Source organism: Stegastes partitus, unplaced genomic scaffold (assembly GCF_000690725.1).
Source record: "Stegastes partitus isolate 25-593 unplaced genomic scaffold, Stegastes_partitus-1.0.2 Scaffold128, whole genome shotgun sequence".
Lineage (NCBI taxonomy): Eukaryota > Metazoa > Chordata > Actinopteri > Pomacentridae > Stegastes > Stegastes partitus.
This window is the reverse complement of record NW_007577859.1, coordinates 407,954-432,875: the sequence shown is the minus strand read 5'-3', so window position 1 is coordinate 432,875 and position 24,922 is coordinate 407,954. Positions and strand designations below refer to the sequence as shown.

General features: G+C 41.4%; 2 protein-coding genes and 1 non-coding gene across 4 annotated transcripts in view; 2 read left to right on the top strand and 1 right to left on the bottom strand.

The window, feature by feature from the left end:
* The window catches only part of LOC103354987 (tensin-like C1 domain-containing phosphatase), a 33,209-nt gene extending 31,528 nt beyond the window's left edge, over nucleotides 1-1,681 (top strand). For both annotated transcript variants that reach the window (XM_008278618.1, XM_008278619.1), the window contains one exon: nucleotides 235-1,681. In XM_008278618.1, the coding sequence (XP_008276840.1) occupies nucleotides 235-379 (145 nt within the window). In that variant the 3' untranslated portion in view covers nucleotides 380-1,681. The remainder of the gene's footprint in view (nucleotides 1-234) is intronic.
* Nucleotides 1,682-1,914: 233 nt separating this feature from the next.
* On the bottom strand, nucleotides 1,915-1,986 carry trnaq-uug (transfer RNA glutamine (anticodon UUG)). The gene has a single exon. It is a non-coding gene; the product is annotated as a tRNA-Gln (tRNA).
* Nucleotides 1,987-8,621: 6,635 nt separating this feature from the next.
* Nucleotides 8,622-24,922, top strand: part of LOC103354986 (vitamin D3 receptor B) — a 28,013-nt gene continuing 11,712 nt past the window's right edge. The window contains exons 1-4 of the mRNA XM_008278617.1: nucleotides 8,622-9,259; nucleotides 9,547-9,620; nucleotides 22,211-22,358; nucleotides 23,386-23,516. Coding sequence (XP_008276839.1) covers nucleotides 22,213-22,358; nucleotides 23,386-23,516 — 277 coding nt within the window. The 5' untranslated portion in view covers nucleotides 8,622-9,259; nucleotides 9,547-9,620; nucleotides 22,211-22,212. The remainder of the gene's footprint in view (nucleotides 9,260-9,546; nucleotides 9,621-22,210; nucleotides 22,359-23,385; nucleotides 23,517-24,922) is intronic.

Genomic DNA, 24,922 nt, shown 5'->3' with positions numbered 1-24,922 from the left:
TGTGTCTCTATTTGTGTGCCCGTGCTTCAGGTGGACTAATTCTGATAGCACGTCAAGCAAGTAAGTGCTTGTGTCACTGTGTGTTTTTCTTAGTACAACGTGCTCCTTTTGCATGGCAATCAATCACCATCACATTTGTTACTGACTTCCAGAGGCAATATTTGGTGTCTGTTACTGTTGAATGTTGTTTGCTTTCCAGTCTTCTGAGCCCTTGTGTCTCCCTTTGCGGCACAGGATGTTTGGCTTCGTGGCCAGACGGACAGGCGCTGCCACAGAGAACGTGTGTCACCTGTTTGCAGAGATGGATCCCGAGCAACCAGCTGTGGCAATTGTCAACTTTATCAACAAAGTCATGCTGGGACCACAGCTACGCAGATGAGAAAGCAAGCAGTAGCATTTGAAATGTCTGGACTCTTAGGGATCTGGGGGGGGGGGCGTTATTAATATGATTTTGACATATTTTCTAATGAAGTGTGTATGCAACTACATTTTTGTGCCACTGTGCTTGGCTCTATGACTGTATTTTGAAGAGAATCCTGTTCAAATCATTGCTCTGTAGGACAAAGCATTGTTTAGATGTCAGTTTACTCAGCAAAAACTTACAAAGGAACAGTCTAAAAAAAAGCCAAAGAGTGACCCAACTTTGGTGATCTTTGCCAAGCGAGATTGAAATAAGATTTTCTTGTTCGAGCTTTTTATTCTGCTGTTGTTAAAGTCTTTCGTTTTGTGTCAGTTCACATGATGTACAACAAACTTCACGAGCTGCAAAACTTCATTTACTGCACTGCTATTTGTATTAACATTTCTCTACATCAGTATTCAAAGAGAAGGGAAGAGAGGCTCAGAAGGTCTATGCAATGTGGCAGAATGTAAGCAGCATGTTTTAAGGTGTCAAATGCCATAAATTCAATTATGGTCCTGATGCAAAGTTAAAAAGAGCAAAGTAAGTGATTTAATGAAAGGAACTGTCTGTTTTGATTATCTAAGGAGAACGTGTCTTTGGCTCCATTTTAGCTTCACAGTTACTTACATATTTGCAGCACTCGGTGTTCAGTTCCCACAGTCTCTTTACTAAAAAAATGTTTGTTCCAGTGTTAACCACAGATGTAAAAGAGTATTAAAGTGAAAATAACTAGAATTTAAAACACATAAAGGTACATGCATACATTACAAAGTCATTCACAGCTTCTCTACTGCTACAAGTACTGAAAAGCCTTATTTTTTGAAGCTAAAAATGCAAGGAATTAAAATATAATCTCATCAGAGGAAATCCACACAGTCCGTATTGTTGGTAATGTCATTATATAAAGGGCCAGTATGGAAAAGTCTGTCCATATCAAAGGTGAGTCTTGACCCTGTTTTAGATTTTAACAAATATCCACGAAAACATATGAGTCAGTTGTATCAGAGAAAAGTTTTACTTTAAGCCAAAGACTTGTTGTGTAAAGATATTTTTGATGTTTGTTGCTTTGTTTTGTTTTTTCTATCTATATTTTTCTGTTTGGTATTTGTGTGTTTTCTATAAACTGAGACCGTATTTAGATGACTTAAGCACAACCATTATTTTTCATATTGGATTTTTATGTAAAAAGAAGTAATATATTTTAGGCCTCTGAGGTGGTGAAAAGAATGGTGTATGTCATATTTGACAAGAAAATTAAACTCAGAAATTCAAACCATATGCAAGTATGTGCTTCATTACTCTGGGGCTTCATGTGAAACTTAAGTTGACATATTCTGATAAATACTTGTTGCGACATTTTTCGACAACAGAACGTGAGAGTGGACAATTCCATTACTTTTCAAGCATTCATTCAACATCATGTCTGACTTCACCACATATTCTCAGCTTTTATACTTTCACCTTGAGTGGTTCCTATCGCAAACAGTCCCAACACTCAGGTTAAAAGGATGAGGTCCCACCGAGATTTGAACTCGGATCGCTGGATTCAAAGTCCAGAGTGCTAACCATTACACCATGGGACCGACTCTGCCATCACGTACTACAGATATGTACTTCTAGATGGGCGTAACAATTTTCTGACCTTGTACTTAATTTCTACCTCGTTGACGTTTGTAATTACATACATTTCTTCTCCAGTTACACAGTAACCAAACGTTCCACTGCTGAATTACACGACTCGCCCGTGTTTCGGCACCGCTAGTTCGCTAACTACAGCTAACCTAGCTGGCTATGATAGCAAAGGAAACTCGCTGTGTGAAAGCAGCGACGGATTGTGAAACGAGGAGGAATGAGCTCGTTGTTAACAACACACACACGTAAAGCTACACGCTGTCTACCACGTTTGTCTAGCCTACACATAATTCATACAAAAATTGAGAGACGTGTCAATTACTTTCAATCATGTAGCCTGCTAGCTACAATAGGTACTCGTAACCCGATTCGCCTTCACAAAATAAAAGCGCTGTTTTCAAAATAAAGGTTTTTAAACGTGATAAGCAGCAGGGGTGTCTCCTGATTTATTTATTTTTATTCCAGATAGAGCCACTAAAAACCACACAAAAACTAAAGCATTGTTGAAATTCCATGTATTCCATGAAATACCATGTATGATGATAATTTATCCAACTACAGCTAACTGTGTCACCATAACATGTGTGTCCATAGTTACAAGGCTGCATGTTGAGCACATTTTGGTACATTTTGGTGCTTAATGATTAGAGAGGTCACATTCTGTAATGCATCAATATGCACGATAATGTCACCGCTGAATGTATCCTGCTGTAAAATTGCAAAATCTCTCCAATGAAAAAACGTTGATCCAACAGCAAAAAAGTAAAGTACACAGTCTGACTTGGTGTTCGATCCTGATCGATCCTGTCTCCACGTTGGGGATAATTTTTAATTAGAAAAAATGAATCAAGTTACTGCTGTTGTGCGTCAGCTCTCTCTCTTTCTCTCTCCTTGGGGACATTCATTTAGATCATGCAGCTGTCAGATGCTGCAGGTATTTAATAAAGTCAGCCTAAAGACTCCTACAAACTGCTGGAAGCAACAAACTAAACTTTGGCGCCTGTTATTGTTTTGAGGTCTGTGTGTCACCTCAATCAACTAAAGGCACAAACTGTGCTTTCAGCACTGTCTGCGATGTTTAAAGACGCCCACACAACTGACTGGCTGCTGCCATGCACACCTGTAGGAGTCACCTGATGCTGCTTTCGCTTTCCATTTAGTAGTTGTTGTCCTAAGTTTATTACCTAATTATTGCACAACTACACTGGCACAACACTAATGTTGCTTTTTTTTAGCAACTTCCTATAATGACTGCTGAAGCTGGATCACAACATTTTAAATAGTTTTAACTAAATGCATTAAAAGTAGGAAATAAGACAGAACCTATATTTTCAAAAAGCAACAAGGAGAGTCCCTATAAATGCTCAGTAAAGTCATTTGAGCAAGAAAACAAAATTTCAAAGGCCTCAGCAGCCACGAACTCGGTGCTTCTGAGCAAGTCACAACTGCCTCAGAGAAGATTGTGACAGTGTGAATGGGGCTGGTGGTTTTGTACATTACACACCCAAGACACAGAGACTATTATTAGGTGTTCCAAAGCACCTGACAATTAAACTGTTATTAAAGTATTTTTCAGGCTCAGTTGTTCAGCACATTCTCTATCCAACTCTACCCCCAACATTTGATTCAGTTGACTGTGTTGAGCAATTTATTGAGTTGGAGTTAATTTTCTTATGCGATATACTTTGATATCGTAAGACTTGAATGTTTTTTATTTTTCCGTTGTTGCTTAGAAACAACAAAGGCTCCGCTTTGGCGTAATTGCTTGGAAGCGGCTCAACTGGTTGCAAAGAAGTACATTTTATTGGCAGGATCTCAGGGATTTATGGCTGGCTACAGCTCTGTGTAATTTTGAAACAATCCAACGCTGTACGATTTACCACAGTTGTACCACAGGGGCCCACGTGTGAAAGTACAGTAATGTGTGATGGGTGACCATGCCCTCCTTCATCCTCCCAGAAGAGGGAACTAGAGGAACTTTAATAAACTGCGCCCGTCCTCTAAAGCAGTCCGATCTCCATGTTGCAGCTCCTGGCGAGCATCTGGAGGAAAACAGTAGAGCCGTGGTGTGAGGTTTTAGATTTCTCTGTCTGCGAATAAAAAGACCACACTCAGTCTCACAGCATCAATTACATTTGAGAACCAGATCGTGTAACATCTGAAATACCTGTTTTCAATAAGTCTTGTTATTTCTGTGCTTTATAAAGTCTAAGAACAGTAGGGGTCCAGGAACAGATTCCACCCCCTCTTTGCCGTCTTCTGAGGACTTACAAAAAGAAAAATAACCTTTGGTCTTTTAAGTAAATATTTGAAGACGACAAAGGAATCCCAACAATGCTCAAGACTTGGTGCAATGCAAAACTTTGATGACAAGAAAGAGATGTCTGTTTGTTTGAGTAAATCTCACACCCTGTGTATGTATGGGCTTTGTTTACTTTACCTGTACATAGAGAAAAAAGATATGTTAGAAATGGAAGAACATTTTTTTAATACAAGCAGTGAAGGGAGGATGGAAGCAAGTGACATTTGGTTATGAATTTAACAGTCTGATGGCAACGAGGACAGTGCTGCCATGAACCTGACGGCTCTGGAAATGCTATTCTGGTAATGTTTTCCAGAAGTGAAAAGACTTGCAAAGTTTGTGGCGGGGATGAGTATGGTCCTGCATGATTTCACGGTTCTCTTTCAAGCATCTCCCGTGGTAAATGTCCTGGGGGGGCTGCTCTTTTTTTTTATTGCATGTGAGAAACTATACTGTTTACATCACCTGCTGTATAGCTTTACAGTCCAGGGCAGTCCGGCTCGGACACCACACGGTGATGCAGCTGCTGCGGTTACTCTCAGTCCATGTAAACTCGGCGCATGTAAAAGGAGGACGTTTGGAGCCATGTTGAATTCCCATCACCCAGTAGTACTGACCCAAAGGAACTGAAAACCGCTGACGATCTCCACTTTAAGCATATTGATCAGGGTGTTTCCTACTTGTCCTAGTTACTTCCTGAAGCCCACCATCATCCCTTTTATGTGGTGCTGTCACCGTGTTAAAGGATTCTGCTTTGTGTGCAGACTTAGCACTGACAGTGGCTATATTTACACACACACATGAAAACAGGTTTATGAAAGGCATTAAAAGAAAAAAGATAAAGGGTTTACATGACTACATTTGTGTAGTTGGCAAAAAAAAAAAAAAAGATTTGTCCCATAAAACTGCCAGATTTTTTTTTAAAACCAAGACTACCATTTTTGACATTTAATGCTTCATGGGAAAACCTGTTATTCTGTAATTTGTGCATGTGCCAGAATTTTACAAACATCCTACTGTTTATTAAATGGTATTTAAGAAATCAGTCTACTGTCGATATGCAGAAATAATCAGACAATCTTTCTTCTTCCATGAAAACACAGTAAGTGGTTGTGGCGTCATTCTCAGAGTGATAAAAGTAAGGCCCTGCTGCGCCACTCGGTTATGTGTGATCAGCTTTTAACATGCAGTGCTGGGTGTTTGCAGCGCTGAGAATAAGAGTGGAGGAAGTGCCCATCTTCACCACCAGTGGCCTGCCTGTCAGCAAGTCCAGGATTCAGTTGCACATGGTGGTACTTGGACGTGGTCCCCGAGGGTGAATGGAATTATAATGAATGCTGAGCCGTAATCAACAACATTCTCAGCCATGCTATGCTCCTCTTGTCTAAGTGAGACAGGGCAGTGTGGGGTTAAGATGACGGCATCCTCAGTTGATCTAATGCTCAATGCAAAGTGCAGACTGTCTTGCCTGGGGGAAGTGACTCTGTGAGGGTTTTGAGAGGCTGCCCGAGGCATCTCATGATGACAGATGTAAGTGGAACAGGGAGGCAGTCCCTCAGGCAGGATATCCTGAGTTTCATAGGCATAACATGAATGCATGCTGCATTGCACTGAAGCATTACCAAAAAAAAAAAGGAGCAGGTTAAAATTGAGTGTATCCACTAGGACATCTGCCAGCTGATCAGCACATGCTTTCAGAATCTAGCCAGAGTATACTGTCAGGTACTTTAAGTGGGCTGGGTGCACCTGAGAGCTCTGGACACTGTGAGTGCTCTGAGACATTCTGGCTCGTACTGTAATTCCAAAAACATGTGTAAGACTGCTTCAGTTTGTTTAGGAGAGAGGCAGGTACATGTGACGCACAGCTGGACTTCTCTCGGTGGCTCTGCAGTTGTCCTCAGACCACCAAAGCTGTCCTTGAATTTCAGTTTATTACTTACCATTAAGTTCTACAATGCAGCAACAGCATTTTAAACAGCACTCTCAACTAACGTTCTTCTTCCTGCACAGTGTGTCAATTCAGTAAGTTATCTTTTTAGTTTTACTTCATCTTTTTGTAGCTTGACTAACAACATAATAATGTATTATACGCGACCAATGTTCCACTTTACCATAAATGCACACTCTCTAAATATGCATGTAAATTATAGCTTGATGTGCAAACTAAAGTGTGTGTTAAGCTTGCACTTACATGTCCTCTACGGCCGTTTTGCTCTAAAGAATAACCTAAAATCAACTCTGTCTGTCCTTAAGGCATATTTCAGTATGAGCTCCGTTACTATGCAAGTTATTTATGTCTCTGCACCAGTGCCACGAATACTAATTCCCATAGTTTTAGTGGGTCAAGTGTTTCTGATTTATGATTTCCACTCTCGTCGTTTCCAAACAGCAAGCCAGCTCACAGTGAAGGGCCGGAGCATCTGAGGACACAAAATGGCTGAGCCGGGATACATGTCTGACATGGGTGTCGTGGAGCCAAATAAATCCCTGTTAGTAGAACGGCTTGATCCAGTGCTGGTGCCAGACTTGGAAAGTGCCCAAGCCACAGGACAAGGATCAACTCTCCATGAGCATGAACCTAACACCCACACACTTTACTACCAGTTACTGCACATGAATCAACAGTTAATAAGCTTATGACACATGTCTTAGGTGTTGGCTGGGCTCGGGATATGCAAGTTCTGAGATGCAGATAGAATGCAAAGCTGGCATAAACAAGTCTAGCTGACAGTGAACTTTGCTCGCGTCCTTGGGGTTTATGGTGCAAGCCTAATTGTTGTGTGGCCTGTGCTCTTTAGCCAAACAGTGGGCACACAAAGTATAAAAGTGTAATGTGGAGTGAAGTAGAATATTTAGAGAATGTTTGTTGTGTTCAAAAAAAAAAAAGTTGGCATTTTGTAGGCAAGGCGGTGCTAGAAGGGGATTTGAAGAGCAGAACAACAGTGCAGGTCATACCGTGGCTCTCACAGATCAATGCAGGGATAAATAGAGGGCTTGTGAGGTTGCAAAAACCAGACACACATTTGACAAACAGTTAACTGTGTAGCTTCTTCATGCATTTTGTAAATTGTAAGATACTGTTTATCTCTTTTTGATTACTGTGACAATCTGTTTGGACATTGACTTTTCAATGGCTGTTTAAATACCTTGGCTTTATGTTTTAAGAGACTAAATAGGGGATGAGACACAAGTAGTACAAAGGTTAAACTCTTTGCTTTAAGATGTAAAATGAGCAGAAAAGACCGGATCAGTGCTCGAAAGGCAGCTTCTGTTATATCCTAAGAAATTCACAATAATTGTATTGTCTTTGCAATCTGTACAGATCTGCTGCTTGTTTTCATGATTACTTGGAAGAGGATGTATGGGACCGGATGGGGCCCTCCTCTCTCTTTCCCTCTCCCCTTCTTATCTGAGGCCTTTACAGTGTTTACATTATAGACACACCTCTGACCTTCACCCAGGGCCCCTCAGCCACCTCTAATACCTCACACACGCACACACACACACCAGCATCTCCATTTCAACCACATACCAGAGGTCCTATGTGCTCAGAACAAATGTCACTTAAATTAATAAGCATGCAGAAACGAATGTGTGGTTTTAAAGGACAAGAGCGCAACATAACAACACTATCTGACCACGCAGCTTAGTTGTTTAATCGTCTATTTTTAGCATACTCGGCCATCTCTCATGCATTGCAAATGTATGGCAACATCGCCATGCAGCGGCATTGCTTTCCAGCCTACCACTGTACTGCAGAGTAGACACACCCCTCCAATACGCACGCCTCGCTGCACACATTTGCAAAGTGTCAAAGAAACCGTGGAGCAAAACGCACCAAACGACAGAGTCTGATCTCCGCGTAACTCGTGTTACCGTGTCAGCGGCGTGATATCGATCGCGGACGTTGTTGGTGGCTTGTTTTAATTAGCCTTTTATTTTTTATTTTTTTATTTTTTTGCCCTCTCACGCACGGCGCACGGGGCTGCAAACAAAAGACGCTCCCGGTGCTGAGACGCAACGTTCCCCCACCCTGCTGGGGACACTGGAGCCGCGCGCGGCGGCGGCACGGTAATCCCCCGCGCACACACCGGGTCTCCGTTGATTCAGAGATCAGAGGCGAATCGGTGTTGCTTTAAACCTCACGCGGTCAAAGTTGTTTACCTCTTCGTTACCTCTGACGTCACGACACACCCCTGTTTGAGGGGGCAGCCCCTCCGCGTTACGAGCACCGCCGCCGACCAAGCAGACCCGGGCTGGACCGCGACGTTACCAACCACAACACGGGAGCCGCGCCGAGCCCACCTGTGATTGGTTACCGTAGGGGCTGGGGGGGAAATCCCTCTTTCCCGTAGAGGTACTAGGGAGGGGGCGGTGCATAACAAAAAGTAATGGCCATCTATTTGGGTCCTGAAGAAGGAGGGATAGCCTGTTTCTCGTCGGACTACCGTAGGTGTGTTTGACTTTTCTCCATGTTAGCGCGTACGTGTGGCCGTCAGTGACACCGGGCCGCGTTTCCACCGTTTCCCCGCCGTCGCACGTTCGTTGCCCCGCGGTAGCAGTACGGTTAAATAAGCGGGCTGAACTTGGCGCCGCGTTTTAGGGTTAAAGCAGCCAGCTAGCCGCGCTAACGCTAGCTACTACCAACCAACCAACCAACCAACCGCCGCCGCCGCTGCTGCTGCCGCTGTGCGAGCCAGCGTCTGGAAGGGCGGACGAGTTTGACGTTTTCTTCCCCCCCTGAAGTCTCCTCACATTTCTGAGTTTTCTAGTCTCGGCGCGGTCGTCTCTCCTTCGAGCTACCCGAGTCAACATGGAGGGGACACACTTTGCGAGAGCATGAAGAAGAAGACGACGGCGACGGACGACGACTAAAGAGGATTAAAAGCAACTCGGTCTCGATGGGGAAAAGTTGAGCTGAGGTATGAAACTCGCATGCACAGGAGGAATGCTAAAGTCGAGAGTTGAGTTATTGTGATTTCTGTTGCTCAAGACCTCAGAAGAAGCAGATTAGCACAGTTTAACTCTGGCGTTTTATCAGGGTGTTTGCCCACGTACTTGCCCAACTGCTATATGATTACCACAGAGTGTATATGTTGCTGTTGAAAATAGTTCAGCGTTACATAAACAGAGCAACTGCAGGTCAGGTACTAGGGTAAAGGCCCACTCAGTGACTTGCGACATGCCATTTTGCTTTTGTATTGAACAGGATTAACAACTTGGGATAAACTGAAGAAAGGTTTCAAGTCTTACCTATTGTGCAAGGGCATGCTAAAGCTTCAGGTGAGACATTTCCTTTTTACTTTTAAGTCATACCTGGCTTAATGCACTGTTTGTGTTTCTTGACACACTGTGAAATTGTCTATACACGTGTTAATAAACTTTTGCTCCACTGAAGTTAAGCATTTTTGCACAGATTTTCTAGGATTGTTGCATTCTCATGACTTCACAGCTGTACTTTGGTTATTATGAATTCATCCACTCATGCCATGTGAAAATAAATCCCAGAGGAATAAGCCAGTACTTGGTTAATTGAATGTGACCTGTATAGATGTGACCTAAATCAGTGACACTCCAAACACCAAAGGACCGCGGCTTGACTTAAGTTGTTGTGCAATAAGAATCTGCAGGACTGAACAGAAAATTTGAAAATACTGTCCATTTGACTATAAACCTATTTTATCTGTCAAAGTAAAAATCTTTCAAAGCTGTTAATATTTCATTTTAAAAGTTACAGAATTTTTAAAACAAGCTGCTACCTGTCCACTCACATTTGATTGAACACACATCATTTTTAAAAGAATAAGATATTGATAAACTGCAAAATTCTGCTCTCTTGTCTTTGATTGTATGAGACCATGTATTGCAGTTATCTGAGCATTAAAGGAGTTTTGTGTCACCTCCACAAACAAAATGTACACAGTTGCATTGTCAAGTTATTTATGTTTCTTTAAAAGTACTTATATTTTAACACCGTAGGCACTCACTTAACTAGTCATGGTGAACGGAGCTGTTGGATGATAATGACATCATTAATTACTACAAGCCTCTTGTCTCGTTTAAGTGTGAAATTTAAACAACCTCCAGCTCTTCCCCGCCTTTGCTGCTCATCACTTTGAAATAAGTTTAAAGGGAACAAGTACAACTGAAAGCAAATGTTGTATATTCATGCCTGTTTTCAGCAGTGAGCTCGTATTGCAGATTTCTCCAAGCTTTTCTTTTTTGCTGAAAGATTGCAGGTATACGTACAGAAAGGTGACAAATTAAAGGAAAAGCCTGAATAAATGAGTGGAGAAACATGACAAATGTAAATGCTTCCACACAGGTGAACTGCGCTGTACAATTAAGCAATTAACATTCAGTCATGCTATGTGGCATGTATAAAAAAAAATGCAAGCCCAGCTGCTTCTGATTTTCTGTCACGAGGTAAAGAAAGTGACTTTGGGAGAGGGTTAAATGTTGCGGCACAGATAGCAGCTTTCGTTTAAAAAGTGACAAAAGTGACATCTGTATTTAGATTTGTGGGAAAGACATAAGTAAATAGGTTACGAAATTGTGGTCAACAGCACACATTTGATGATTGTGATTTTCCTGGCATGGTTTGGATCCACTCGTTCCCTCAGAAGGAGTGGTTACTGCAGATTAATAGAAGGTTTTTCTGAGTGATCACCTTCATTCTTAAATGGAACATTTCTGTCCTGATGGGAGAGGTCTCCTCCAGGATGACAGTACCTCTATCCACAGGGTGCGAGGGGGGCCCCGGGTTGGTTTGATGAGTGTGAAAATTATGTGAATCATATGTTGTGGTCTTCACAGCCACCGATTTCAACCCAAGTGAACACTTATGGGAGATTTTAAACCGACACATTAGACAGAGCTCTCCACCAGCATCATCAAAACACTATATGAGCAAATACCTTTTGGGAAAATTGTTTTCATCCCTCCAGTAAAGTTACAGAAACTTGGAGAATCAATGCCAAAGTGCATTGAAGCTGTTCTGGATGCACGTGGTGGGCCAACACCTTACTAGGATACCATTTCTGTTGTTTTTCCTTTAATTTGTCACCCCTCTCTATGCTGTTTTCTTATTTTTATATATCAGATACTTTACTGATTTAAGAAAAATGGATTGCTATGCCTTTCCCAGCATTTTGCTCACATAAGGTCAATGGTCATATGTGTTGTGAATTTTTAATGATGTGGAAATTTACTAAGGAACCAGTAGTATTTGGGCCAGGACTGCAACTTCACCCAAACGAGGATCAAGTTTGTTGTTGGACTGAGCATAGACCTGCAGAAGGAAGCTACAAAATGGGCTTGGTTTGTGTCTTTATTGACTGTAACTATAGCAGGTTGTTTATGGAGCGGTGTGCCGTGGTGATGGTACAGTCCATTAGGTCTCCTATACACTGAAGTACCCCACCCCCTCCCCCCTTTCGTGACTACAGTAATTGGTTGCTTCCTCTTACATGTGACCCTATAGAAAGAAAGAGGCTGCTGTACTTAACTGTAAAGACCCACTTGTATGTACCTCTGTGCATACGTGCCATTTTCCACATATGTTCAGTTGCCTTTGAGACTAATGAAGTGTTAAGTTCTCCCTAATGTCTTTGGGTCCTCAATTACCTCCTGTGGTTGATGGTTTCTAGGCCAAACACATCACACAGGTAATATTTGTTGTGTATTGAGAGCAAGTCAGGCACAAAAAAATCTTCTAGGAAATCAAAATACATGTTACAGGTTAATATCTTGGGCATTTGATGTATAAACTAATTTATTTTGAACTGTACATTGTGTATAAATAGATTACATATGAAATTTTAGCAGGATTGTACAATTTTTCACCTTTCATGAGCAGACATTTTATTAGAAATACAACTGCCAGTCATTTCTTAGAGTTTACGTTTTTAATAGAAGTATTTCCTGAAAGAGAGACCGTATTTTATGGAGGTTATATAACTTGACTTGTGAGCTAAGTGCTTTTGCACCCACCTCACCCACATGTCTGTTGTCTGTCCGGTTCTGTCCAGTTGGCGTTCTGCGTGCACGACTCTGTGTGCTAGAGAATGTGCATTCTCTGTCGAATTCAGCATAGACATAAACAGGACTTTTGGTGTGTGTTTGAGTGGGCCTCTCCCTGCCTCGTCTCTTTCCCCTCTCCAGAGTCCAGCAAGGGGCCCAGCATAAGGGGGCAGGCTGCCGTCACTGCCTCTCTCTCCCCTTGCTGGCCAGCAGTGGGGCCTGGGTGTTGGTGGGGGGAGTGAGGGGAGGGGGGGGTACAGAGACCATAGGGTTGGACACGGGACATGGGACCCCCCCACCCCTTCCACCCCAGTTTAGCCCATCCTGTGTGGGGCACAGGTCACCTTGTCATGTGCTATTACTGCTGCTGTAACATGCTCCCTGTGATCGTAGGAAAAGAGCATGAGATAGACCCGTGGAGGCTGCAGGAGGGAGAATGAGAGAGAGAGAGAGGGAAGCGAAGAGACAGGACTGGACTAGTCTGCTCAGCCAGTTGTTTAGCTGCATTACAGACTCAGTTTGTCTACTTTGTTGTTGTTAGGTCCACATTGTCTCTTTTTGTCCATTGTATTCTTTCCTCTATCTGTTCTCCCCATTTATTGTGTTTTTTTTCCTACAGAAATTTCTAAACACCAAACAGATTTAAACTAAACTGCATCTGTCACTAATCCCAGATCATGTTTTCTTGTAATGGTGCTTTTTTTTTTTTTTTTCTCCCCACCTTCCCCCTCCTTTAACTTTCACTTTTCTCTCACTTTTTTTGCTGCCATTGTGGACTTTTATGTGCTTCTATGTGTGAATCACAAGGCCATGTATTTCCATTGTTGCCCTGTTCTCTCTGTAGCCCGGGTCATTCCAGATCTGATTTGTTTTATGTCTCTTCTGTACTCGTAGTGACCCAGCCCGAGGTATGCAGTAAAACACATCGCCTTATGTTTTCTCCCTTTCCCTTCCAACTCTCTCAGCAACTTCTCCCTGTATTTTCTCTGCCTCTCTTTTCCTTTATATCTTTCTCCCACTGTATTGCTGTCGTTTTTCTCTTTAAGAGAAACTTTTGGCAGCATGGAACAATTTCAGAACCATTTGTGGGATTGCGTCATGTGATGTAGATGGAGGATGCTCACTGGACTGTCATACAGGGCCTCCGTCTCTCACTCAGGCGTTCCACAGCAATCCCTCTCTTTCTTCCAGTGCTGTTATAGGTCTGGATGTGATTCTGACTCTGACTCTTATGTGTTGGGATGTGGTCTGTAAGCTCATTGCTGACATTCTTGGGACATGATGCCAGAGGTTTTTTATTTCCCGCTTTCCCTTCTCTCTTCTGCACGTCTGTGTGCACTTAAAATGATCCCTCCTTGAAATGCTGTCTAGATCCTCCCCTTTACTCACTTTGTTATATCTTGCCCTGTCCTCAATCACATTTCATCTCAACGCCCAGGCCCTAATGGCCCCACTTAATTAGGTTTGTTAGATGGTGGGCGTGGGTTGATGGTGGGTTTTATAATCACTTGATATTGACTTTGATGAAAGTTAATCTAACATCTGGGCTGCGCTCCAAATCTTTTTCACAGCTGAGGTCTCATTTATGTTTCTTCTGTAACAGGGCACCTGACAACGAAAACCAATGACCACTTTCCTGTTTGGTAATCACATACTTGTGATGCAGCTGGAAATCAAATGCCGAGTTCAACAGAGGGAAATAAGTTACCTTATGAGTGCTATTGGACTCTTGCCATGGTCCACATTGGCACTTATCCCTGTATGAATATCTCACAGCAGCTCAAAACTCCCTGTAGGCAGAGTAACTGCAGCAGGAATACACACATTCATGCAGTACTATATTCAAAAGGCTGCGTTGTTTGTGCAAAACTTTCATCATTAAAGAGATACTACTTCACATATTAGCTCTAAACAAGTCTCACTCTGTGTTCCTCAGAGTCACACCATCTGTAGTCGAGACCTAATTTTGCATTGATTGACAACAAATGTCAACTAATTACAAAGTGCACGTTATCACAGGGATGCAGATGGTGAAAACAGTTTACACTGATAAATGTGATATGGGTTTTGTCATTTTCTGAGATACTATGCAAACTTTGATGGGATATTCTTTCAACTCCACTGAGTTAAAAACCCTGCCAGGTGTTCATTAATAAATATTTAATCACTGGAATTTTAATGCAGGATAGGTTATAAGGATATTCTGTTTTATGACAAGATGAGTAGTTTTTCAGGCATGTTGATCTTAACTCAGTCCAGACCGCCAACAGCACAAGACCATTTATTTTTAGAATTGATGACCTCTTCAACTGTTGAGCATTAAGTCTTCTGCAGACAGTGTCACATCTTTAAATCTAACCTGGGCCTGGTTATAACATCAGTCCCTGGATTATGAGAAACATGCGTGTCATTTTAGCCATAATGTGAATAAATCAAAGGGGGAAAAGATGAGTCACTGCTCCACTGCATGCTAAGTAGCACTTGTTCTCCCTCAGCTAGTCCTTTGGGTAAAAAGAAGGGGGAAACTCCCTGGCCTCTCCTCTAACTCTGCCACCAAAATTGGGGTAATGTCTTTATTTTGCAGCTTTCACCACCCAGTTAAAATGACATGCTAGAGTCAGTTTGTGGTACCATGCATAATTACAGCAAGCCTCATCTCTTGCTCATCGGCCACTGCCACAGTGTCACTCAGACCTCCAAACTCCAGTCCTTTGGTGCACTTTACTTTTGCCTTCTTTTTATGATTTGATTTCTCAGATAGAGCCCATTAATTATTTCTAAAAAGAGGGTTATTCAGTTGCAGAGAGAAATGTGTAGTCTATTCAAAATATGCTTACTTTACACTTCTCTCAGCTTTTATCTCCATAGTGTTGAATTATTGGTCCAATTGAGATTTGCTTCTTTTTCTGTTTTTCTGTGGAAAATATACACTTTCCTCCTCTTTTTGTTATTTTAAAGACTTTTGATGATCAACCATCTAATTATCAGATTTGAAAAATTGAAAAATTTGCAATTGAAATGAGTTGCAGCTCTAGTTGTTAGATTATTGATTATTTTTGTCCAACCACCTTCACAAACCCTTAAAACTAAATTGCGTGTCATGGTCTTCACGGTGATTTATGGTTTGTCTAAACTACGTGTTAGATGGTTTGATAGCTCTCTTTCCTCATACCTTTCTGAGGTCCGGTTAGGGGGTGTGTGACAACCATGTGCTGTTACTTTGCGAAACTGACAATTTGACTTTCACACCCACTTTGCGACATGATTAACCAGCTGTTTGTCAGCGAAAGCAGTGAGGGTAATTGTATTTATTTCATTTGTTACTCAACAGTTTTTGCCAGTTATTGTGTGTATCAGTGCAACGCTATTAATGCCCCCTGGTAGAGATTGTCCAGAAATGTGTTCCATCCACCCCCTATCTATAACCAACTTTTTCTTCCGCCTTCCAGCGTGGCCGGTTGGAACCACTATAAACACATTTCCTTTCATTCTGTGCGACTCTAACCCAGCCCATATCTCTGACTGGGTGAGCAGGAGGGTGTGGTGGTTGTCACATGTGGCTAAACCCTGCCCACCACCTCCAACACAATCAGTGCTTTGAACCTCCAGCCTGGATGAGACTTGCATTCGGATTGAAAATATCAATTTTCTCACACATACAATATAGCTGTTGCCCAGCCGACAGATTTCACACTAATCAGTGTACACACACGCAAACAACACATGACACCAAAATCGGCTCCATGATTTCAAAACGGGACTGAAGCAGGACCAACAGAAATAAATCATACTATAAATGCGATTCCAACATGAATAGCAAATTGCTTTTTCCCCTGATCCTTCTCAAGATGAGGGGCTGTCAGAGATGAGACATGTATTTATATTTAGCCAGTAATTGAAGTGGCTTATGACTGTGTATTTTTAGCCAGCTTTTTAAATAACAAAAACAGCCTGTTTGTGTTGAGTGCCTTCTTTGGGCCACTGCTTTGCGTCTGCTCCTCATACTATTTGTCCCTCATTTCCACAACTGCCAGCAGGGTACAGTGGGCCGTTGTGACACAGAAAGTCACGGTGACAAAGAGGTCACCCCTCCCCTACTTGCTGTGTCCAAGTATATATCTGTTTTTACTCCATTGCTTCTAATGCTAACCCCCCCATGACACTCCTCCCTGGCCTGCTTCTTTCCGTGCATCCCTCTCTCCTCCTACACTACGCTCGCTTCTCACTTCTGTGGGCTGGCATTTCCTCTCTCTGAATGCATGAACAGCATTCACAGGGCAGTAGACGGGAACTCGTCTGAAGTATCCATGTAGCGGGGGATAATGGACATATAAGCAGAGTGAAAACATTCCTACCCTGTGATGTTCTCAATGGTAACACGGTGAGAAGATTATAGAAGCCAGAGGAAATTGTGCTGCAGCAAAAACATTCAGTGTTACACCGTTAAACCTATATTTTTGTACTTACGACTAAGTAAGTAGTGGTTCAGCTCAGGAAAAAGCTATGAAATCACACTTGTACACTGTAACCACCACTTGAAGAGACAGAGCACTTTCAATAAACAACTTAGGCAACATAAGAGATTCAGAGTATTTTGCGTAAACCAGAAGAGCTGACTTAATGATCAGGTAGAGGTTGTCATGAGATTTGTCTCCTTCAGCTGGTGTAAGCTTATTCTTACTCATTCTAGTCATGTGGTTCAGACGAGCTGCTTTAATTACCCTGAATACCTCTCCACTTCACATGGAATATGTGCCACTTTCAGTGTCATTCATTAATTCTGTCTGTCCCCGTTTTATCTCGATTGACCTTTTCATTTTTATAGCTTTTGACCGCAGATATATGTCCCAATCAGTAGCAATTCCTGGTGTTTGAAGCCCTGTTAGAGTTCATTTCATGTCCCAAAGTGGCAGTCACCATGCAAATCATAACTTGAAACCATTCCTTGTCTCGGACTTCATCTGTACACCGTTGCTTACTCCTTTTCATTAAAGGGAGTAAAACGTAGGTGGATTCTCAGGAGGATAAAAGTAGCCTGAGAAGTGAGAAATGTGTTGGAGAAATATCCGCTGTGTCTAAAGAAGTGTGAACATCTACCACATTAGACCGAGTGAAGGTTAAAAAGGACTGCATTGTCAGGGACATGTGTTAAGGCATCCACAAAGCCATCGTGATGTTGTTGTTTGTTAGCAACTTGTGCAACTATGTCGTATGATCGCATGAAAGAAAGAAAAAAAGAGTTAGAAAAATTACAAAATACACAGCTTCAATGGTTCAGCAATCTGCTTTGTAATTTCTGGTAAATTTTCTGTCTGTTGCGTAATCACATTGAAACAATTAGCAAATAGTTGCATTTTAATTGCTTACTCAAGAATCCACTCTGTTTGCCGTATTGTTAAAACATTAATAACAGTATAAGCAATCTGCACTTTAATTTCTTATATTGATACCATTAAAGTCAGCAGACTGCACCCCTGTAGTTCCTATACCTTCAAGCAGGGGCTATTCTCCCTTGCAGACACATACATAGACAGCTGCAGGCACCGTCAACCCATAATTGTTTTTATTATGCTACATTCTAGTCTGCTTGGTGGGGGGGTGCAGCCCGTTGTGGATCTGTAGCACATGCCGTTTAGTGCCCTTGTTACGTGGTGTAGTGACCAAAAAGGTAGTATTTCACCCTCTGATGGCAAAAATTACGCCACACACACACCCTAGCAGACCCTTGATGTAACAAACTATACCACTAGCCTTAGAAAATGCTGTTGCGGGAGCGGGGACCCCTTTATGACAGGAACTGCAGTCAGAATGTAGTGAGAACTATGAGTTCCTGAATTCCTTATGCTCCAGAAATGCCAAAAGAAGTATGGTAGGAATTAAGAAGTCAAAATAAATAAACAGACATGTCCTTTCACTGATGTAACCCCAGTTATACGTAAGTAATAGCCCAAGGATGATAGTTGGATTTTTGTTGAAACTAAAAATGTATGGACAACTTTATGGAGCTTGACGGCCACGTTGTTCCCAACTCTTTCACTGCATAAACTTGGAATCAGCTCACTTGTTTGCATTTACATTGGCACTGTTGGATCACAATGCCAGATCAGGAGATTTAAATAATCAAAGAAGCTACACACAGCTCCTTGCTAATTTGGAAACAGATGCTGCTGTTGGATGGCCTGTTTAATGAAGAAGAAAGAAATGACCTGATATCTTAGATTTGTTTGGTCTGTGCGTGTCTGAAGGATTTCAAGGGTTGTGTGAGAGTTAGCAATGATGTGTTACAGTAGAAGGAGGAGCTGGGCTCCAGCAAAGTGCGATTTAGATAGCAGGACACATAGCTCAGCCCCGGTAACCTGCAGCCTATTTGAACTTTTTTTAATGTAATCAATATTAAAAATATAATTCAGTGTAGCTGATTGACATTTCTGGCATTGGTTAGCAAATTGGCTTGAATGGAATTAAAGGAAGAGAAGACTAACAAATGCTTATCATGTTAGCAGTAGGAGAAATACATGTTGAAAGTAAATCTGATGAGATCAAGTGGAAAAACGTCCATCGAGACATTGCAGATCCCTTCTAAAGCAAAGTCCATTTCTGTGCGTCCACCTGCATATCCTCAGTGTGCTCTTAAGATCTTATTTCCGCTATAAAATAAACTGCCTCTGTTTGCAGAGAGCAACAAATCTGTTCACCACCTGAGAGGCTTTTTGGTTCAGCACACGGGAATTCAACATTGGTTACCTCCAAAAGTTGCTGGACTCCAAGTTGTTAAACTGATACAATCTGTGGCATAATGCATGATTTCCCTACTGCTTCAACAGTCAAAACACAGCTGATTCTCTTGGAGGTAAAATAGTTTAGGGACAATCTAAGAGCACACTCCTTTTGCAAATTTCCAGCCAAATGTTGTAATGTTTGTTGTGTCCTCTGTTAGTCAGGCTTCAGATAAAAAATCCATACTTTTTTGTGCATCACAGAGCTTCACTCAACCCCGTAAACTAATCAGAAAGCACAGTATATGTTTTTGTTCTTAGGCTTTATGGCACTCTAACACACACAGGAGAGTAATATTTTGCATAATTACTGCCATGACAGATTTGATTGATGCTGCCAAACAGTGTACCCACAATATGTATATCATTCAAGAGTGAGACAATCAGGAGAAGCCTAGAGCTGAAAACCTGTTCCCCGGCTTTGCGTGCCCGGGACTGGAATGAGTACAGATCTGGTCTAATAACCTGATGCATTATTTAGAGCTCTCTCAATTCTACTGTGCATTTAGTGTAATGGCCTGTCAAGGCTGAATGCAATCACAGAGGACTGACTTCGATGATCATTCGATGATATAGTAAGGTAAATGGGTGTTTTGGTTCACAGTGAGTGATGAGTGTAAAGGTCCGCTGGGAGTAGTTTGCCTACGTACGTTGGGGCTGATTTTATGCTTTATTATAAAGCTCTGTGCCCTTTATACTGAGCAGGATTGTATAACATTACATTATATCAGAACAATTAGGAGTTTGTGTTTTTTGTGTTTCTGCTGGATCATCGAGTACTTTGTGTGTTGATAATGTGCCACCTCTCTAAATACCAGCAGGGCTTTGGTTTAAGACTGTATCTGAGAAAGATCAACACCAGGCTTCTCACATTGCCTGGCATGATTTCTTTGTTTACGGGTCAGCTCTTACAGCAACTAAGCTACTCCAGTTTCACCAAAGTAGTAATTTTAGACAGATCCCAAACAAACTTCCAACAACATAAGGGGGCTCCATAATGTCGTAGCTGATTCTCAAAACTATTTTGGAACAGACAAATTGGCCCACAAAATCAATTTTAGCAGAGAATCATGAGACTTAAGAAGTTACGACTTCTGGGATTGACCTTACAAGTTTAGTAACCCTTATAGTACAAAGGAGTATTTCCATGGGACTCTTTGCTTTGCTTTGAAAACATCCTGTTCAAATGTGTTTTGCTTCGTTTTACTGCTTGTAAACAACCCCTATATAGCCTCAGAGTCCAGGCAGTGTGGAAATCCCATTATTTAGGATAAATTGACTGTGAGTGCTTGAAACGTATGCCCATTCATATTTTCATCTCTTTGATAGCAAGTGTAGTTGTATAGCAAATAGCCTGGGGGCCTTATCTTGATGTGTCCATGAATTAATGCTGGTATAATGCTGTCAGAACAACATGAAATTTGCTTAATATGATTGATGATTAGTGCCGCCTTTGTAGCCTGGTATGACACTCTGAAGGACCTTTGGGTCAACATTTGCACTGTACACTTAAAAAGAAAGGGATGTGAGAAAGGCTGAGTGGAAGAAAGAAGCACAAACTGTGCAATGAGACGGTTAGGAACAACAAGAACTCAGGACACACCCTTACCTATCCTGTCATTAGAGGGTAGTTAGTAATCATAATAAAAACAAGACAAATCAGGTGGTCACAGGATCATTATGTAAACAGTAAATGTTCTGCTGAATACAAATAAAGTAATTTATTTGTCAGGCATCGCAGGAAAGAGCTATTCTGCCACATTTCTGTTTGGATGTAATTGTTCCTTATGTGAAAATAAAATGTGAAAAAATGAGTACTGTACTTTTAGTTTTCTGTACATCACCTGGCCAGAGCTCACATCTTCAGGAGCGAGGCCAAGCAGTCTGAAGAGTTTCTCTGCAGCCTGTTGTTTATCAGAGTTCTGCTCGACCCATCTGCTGAATTCCCTCGACAAATATTTGCCGACATGTTTTACTGTACCGTAACAGATGTATCAGATATTCCTGGTTGAAGCATGTGGTGCCTATTGTAGCTACTGTAGAGGTTTGAGGCACAGCTATCCACTATGCCTGCAGCAGTGAAGCAATGACTATATCCTCTGTTTCCTCTCTTCTTTTGACCTTCTGTTTTAATAAATACTAAATGTTCTGTTAATAAAATTAGTTTAAAGACATGCTGTTATTCATATTCACTGCTTAGCTGGTTAGAAAAACAGCAGCAAAAGTTGTAAGACTTTCACCTAGAACAGTGTTTTGTTTTGTTTTTTTAATTAGACGTGAATGATGAACAGCTCTTGTCAAATTAGTTTAAATTATTCAGTCAGGCCCTTACTTATTGGCTGTTGATTTGTGCATTTTGTTGGGGTTTGTATTGGTTTAGTTAGGTTCCCCTCCCTCCACTTCCTTCCATCATTTGCTTCGCTTTCTCTCTGCAGTGGAAGCAAAGAAAAAAATAAGAAAGGAGCTTTGTGAAAAGGACAGTGATTGTTTGTTTATGAGGATGCTAGCCTTGCGGTGACATGCCTTTTTTCTCCTTCTCACGAGGCTGTTAAGTGAAATAGATACTTGGAGGACTATGTAATCAAATGTAAGCCAGATACAGCATTTTTGAGTGTAATAAGGGTTTTTCCACTTGATTCATATGGCTCCAGTTCCTTGCCTCGGGACAGAAACACTGGAGTTACATTCGCCTCCAAGGGGTAGACTTGCTAAATCTGTCCAGAGTCAAGGGATGCAGCCTGGCTGACAAAGACACTTTTGTAATATTAAAAACTAGATGATAGTTAAAATACAATTTAAAAATCCCATGATTAAACTTGGACTCTTAATATGTCTGTTTTCATATATCAAGTGCAGTGGAACACTGAACAGATAAAATAATGTAAAAAATAAATTGACTTTAGATGTAAGAAGTTGTCAGGCTATTTCTTGTTTCTCTTTTTTCTGTGCTTATTGGGGTTTTTTTTGGGGGGGGGAGTATTGAGTAAGGGAACAAATTTCTATAACCAGAAGGTGGTTTTGTCTGTCGTTATTTATTTCCTTTGTTTTTCTTTCTCCACTTCCCTCTCTGTTTAGTGATGGAGCCTACAGTTGTGAGTACGTCCACTCTGGCCCCTGATGAGTTTGATAGGAATGTGCCACGGATCTGCGGTGTGTGTGGTGACAAAGCCACTGGCTTCCACTTCAACGCCATGACCTGTGAGGGCTGCAAGGGCTTTTTCAGGTACACAGACGCGCACACCAGTACGTGAAGTCAAAACAGACATAAATTCTTGTGTGCGCAGATATAAACTCACACACTCAGTATGATTTGTGTAACTGCACACAAGCTCAAACCCCTCCCGATGGGAAAAAAGTGTATATTGATTAAGTTATTGACACATGTACACATCAGTATAAAAACACAGGTCTAAAATTCCATATATACTGGCCACCCACATGCTTACACATATAAAAGATAATTGCCGCCCACAGCTACATAGGAACACACACAAAACAACTGACAATGTTCGTGTTTGCTCTAATGCTCAGCAGCAGGTTGAGATTAAAAATGATTTTGGTCCGACGGCTGCTCCCTGCTCGTTGATACTGACATGAGTTTCTAATTTAGCCAAACACAAAACTAGAACAATCATGATTTTGTGAGTTTGTGTGTGTTTGATGTATCCATCCATTTGGAGCCGTTCCTCTCAGCAGCGTTGATATTTAAAGGGAGTGGAGGGAAAAAAAGACGGATGTTTAATAATCTCTTTCCTCATCTCTCAGATGGCCCTTGTTTGAACTCTCACGAAGCATGTGTGTCTGTGTGTTTTTGCTCACATCTGTGTATAAATGTGCATACATACATGTCCACCACTGACTAAATCATTATGCTTTGCGTCAGCATTTGGCAACACTCCTCTTTTACCCTTGGATTCTTTGGCACTCATCCATATTTATCCTGTTCCACTCAGTCCCAGACTTGAAGGGCAAAAATATTTATCTAGTTCTGCCATTATTATTGTTTGTGTAAAACACTGTCAAAGGTGCCACTTTTTTTCTTTTTTTTTTTTTTTGCTAAAGTGAGATTCTTTGCACAGATCTCTGTTATAAACAAAATTACACTCCAGCTCAGTCAAACACATAGAGCCAAAGTCAAATTTTTAAGTCATATTAACTTCCAGAAATTCTTTTTCTTTTATTTTTGTGTGCTTTCAGATTTTAATATATTTGTATTTTAATACATTTTAAAATGTATGCCATTTATTTAGGCGCAGTATGAAGCGTAAGGCCACCTTCACATGTCCCTTTAACGGCAGTTGCACCATCACCAAGGACAACAGGCGCCACTGCCAGGCATGCCGGCTCAAACGCTGTGTGGACATTGGCATGATGAAAGAGTGTAAGTATGACAGGTGACCCACATGTCTCCAGGGCATTACTCTAACCTGCATGTTTAGGTGTTGTACATAGATCCTAGTTCCCCCTTTGCGTTTTGTGCATGTTTTTTTTTTTTCTTTAATCAGAATCAGAATGTCTTTATTGTCATTGTATGAGAACAACGAAATTAAAAAGTGCCATCCTTAAGTTAATAATTTAATTTAATAAATGAATAAATAATAAAAATAAATAAAATAGCAAAACAAACAAAAAAAAGCAAAACATGTAAATTATAGATCATGTGACTAATTAGTGTAAAATACACAGATGTAATAATTTAGCCAGTAGTTTTTGTGGTCTAAAATGCTGAATATGAAAATCCTGGACAGATCCAAGACCTTTTTCCCCACATCTAACCTGTACAAGTGTTCCCTTCCATGGAAAAATCACATTAAATTCTTCTATAATAAATAGCCTTACATTTAAAATATCTTGCAGGTTAACGTTGACATGCCTGTGCTGAGTGTGGTTGCGCATTGCTCTCGTCAAGTGGTTATGTGCCAGTTTACTCTGACATAGCCTACATACAACCTTATTTTCGTTTTCGAAATATAAATACAGCCAAACCGCACTGGTTTTACGAGATGTCAGGGTACCAGCTTCCACCTTGCTGTTTTGCAATATCTGGACATAAGCACGATAAAAGGGAGGCTGTAGTCTGCTGCTGAGTGTAGCATGAGGACTACTTCTGGTGCCAACAAGTAAGGGTAGCAACATTTAATCGTTTAGTCGACTAACCGCGCACATTCCTAATATATACACAACTGGTGTTTGCTGGTTTTGGGCCCAACTGTCCCTCATGTAAATATTATGTAATATTTGGACTGAGGTCAAGTGCCTCTGGGTCTTTGCCCCATTACAGTGTTTACATGTTCTGTTTGAACTACTGGAGCCTCCCCACATTGTGTACACTAAGTATACTCCATGTGAAGTTAAACACCTTATGTACAATCTAACCAGGCCCCTTCTTTCCACAGAATCGTGTTTGTTTTTATAGTCTGTAAATAGCAGGTACGTCTTTTCTTGTTTTCTTGTAATATCCGGATATTGTCCACAGGCCCCTTTTAAGCAAAGGTCTCTGCCTGCCATCTGAATGTTTTCCCCAGAGTGTTTCTGGGAATACCACAAGAGTGGTAGCGACAACACTACAATTTACAGTACGTGAACAGGAGCCAGTGGCCGTTGCAAAAACAGCAGCATGTTGTTGAGACCCAGCTCCCTCACTCTCGCTTTCGCTCTCTCTCTCTTTTTCTTCGTCTCTCGCTCTCTCTCTCTCTCTCTCTCTCTCCCTCTCTCTTCGTCTCTCGGTGTCTCTGTGAGCTAATTCAGTGGCTAGAACAACAAGGAGCGAACAGAACAAAGACAATG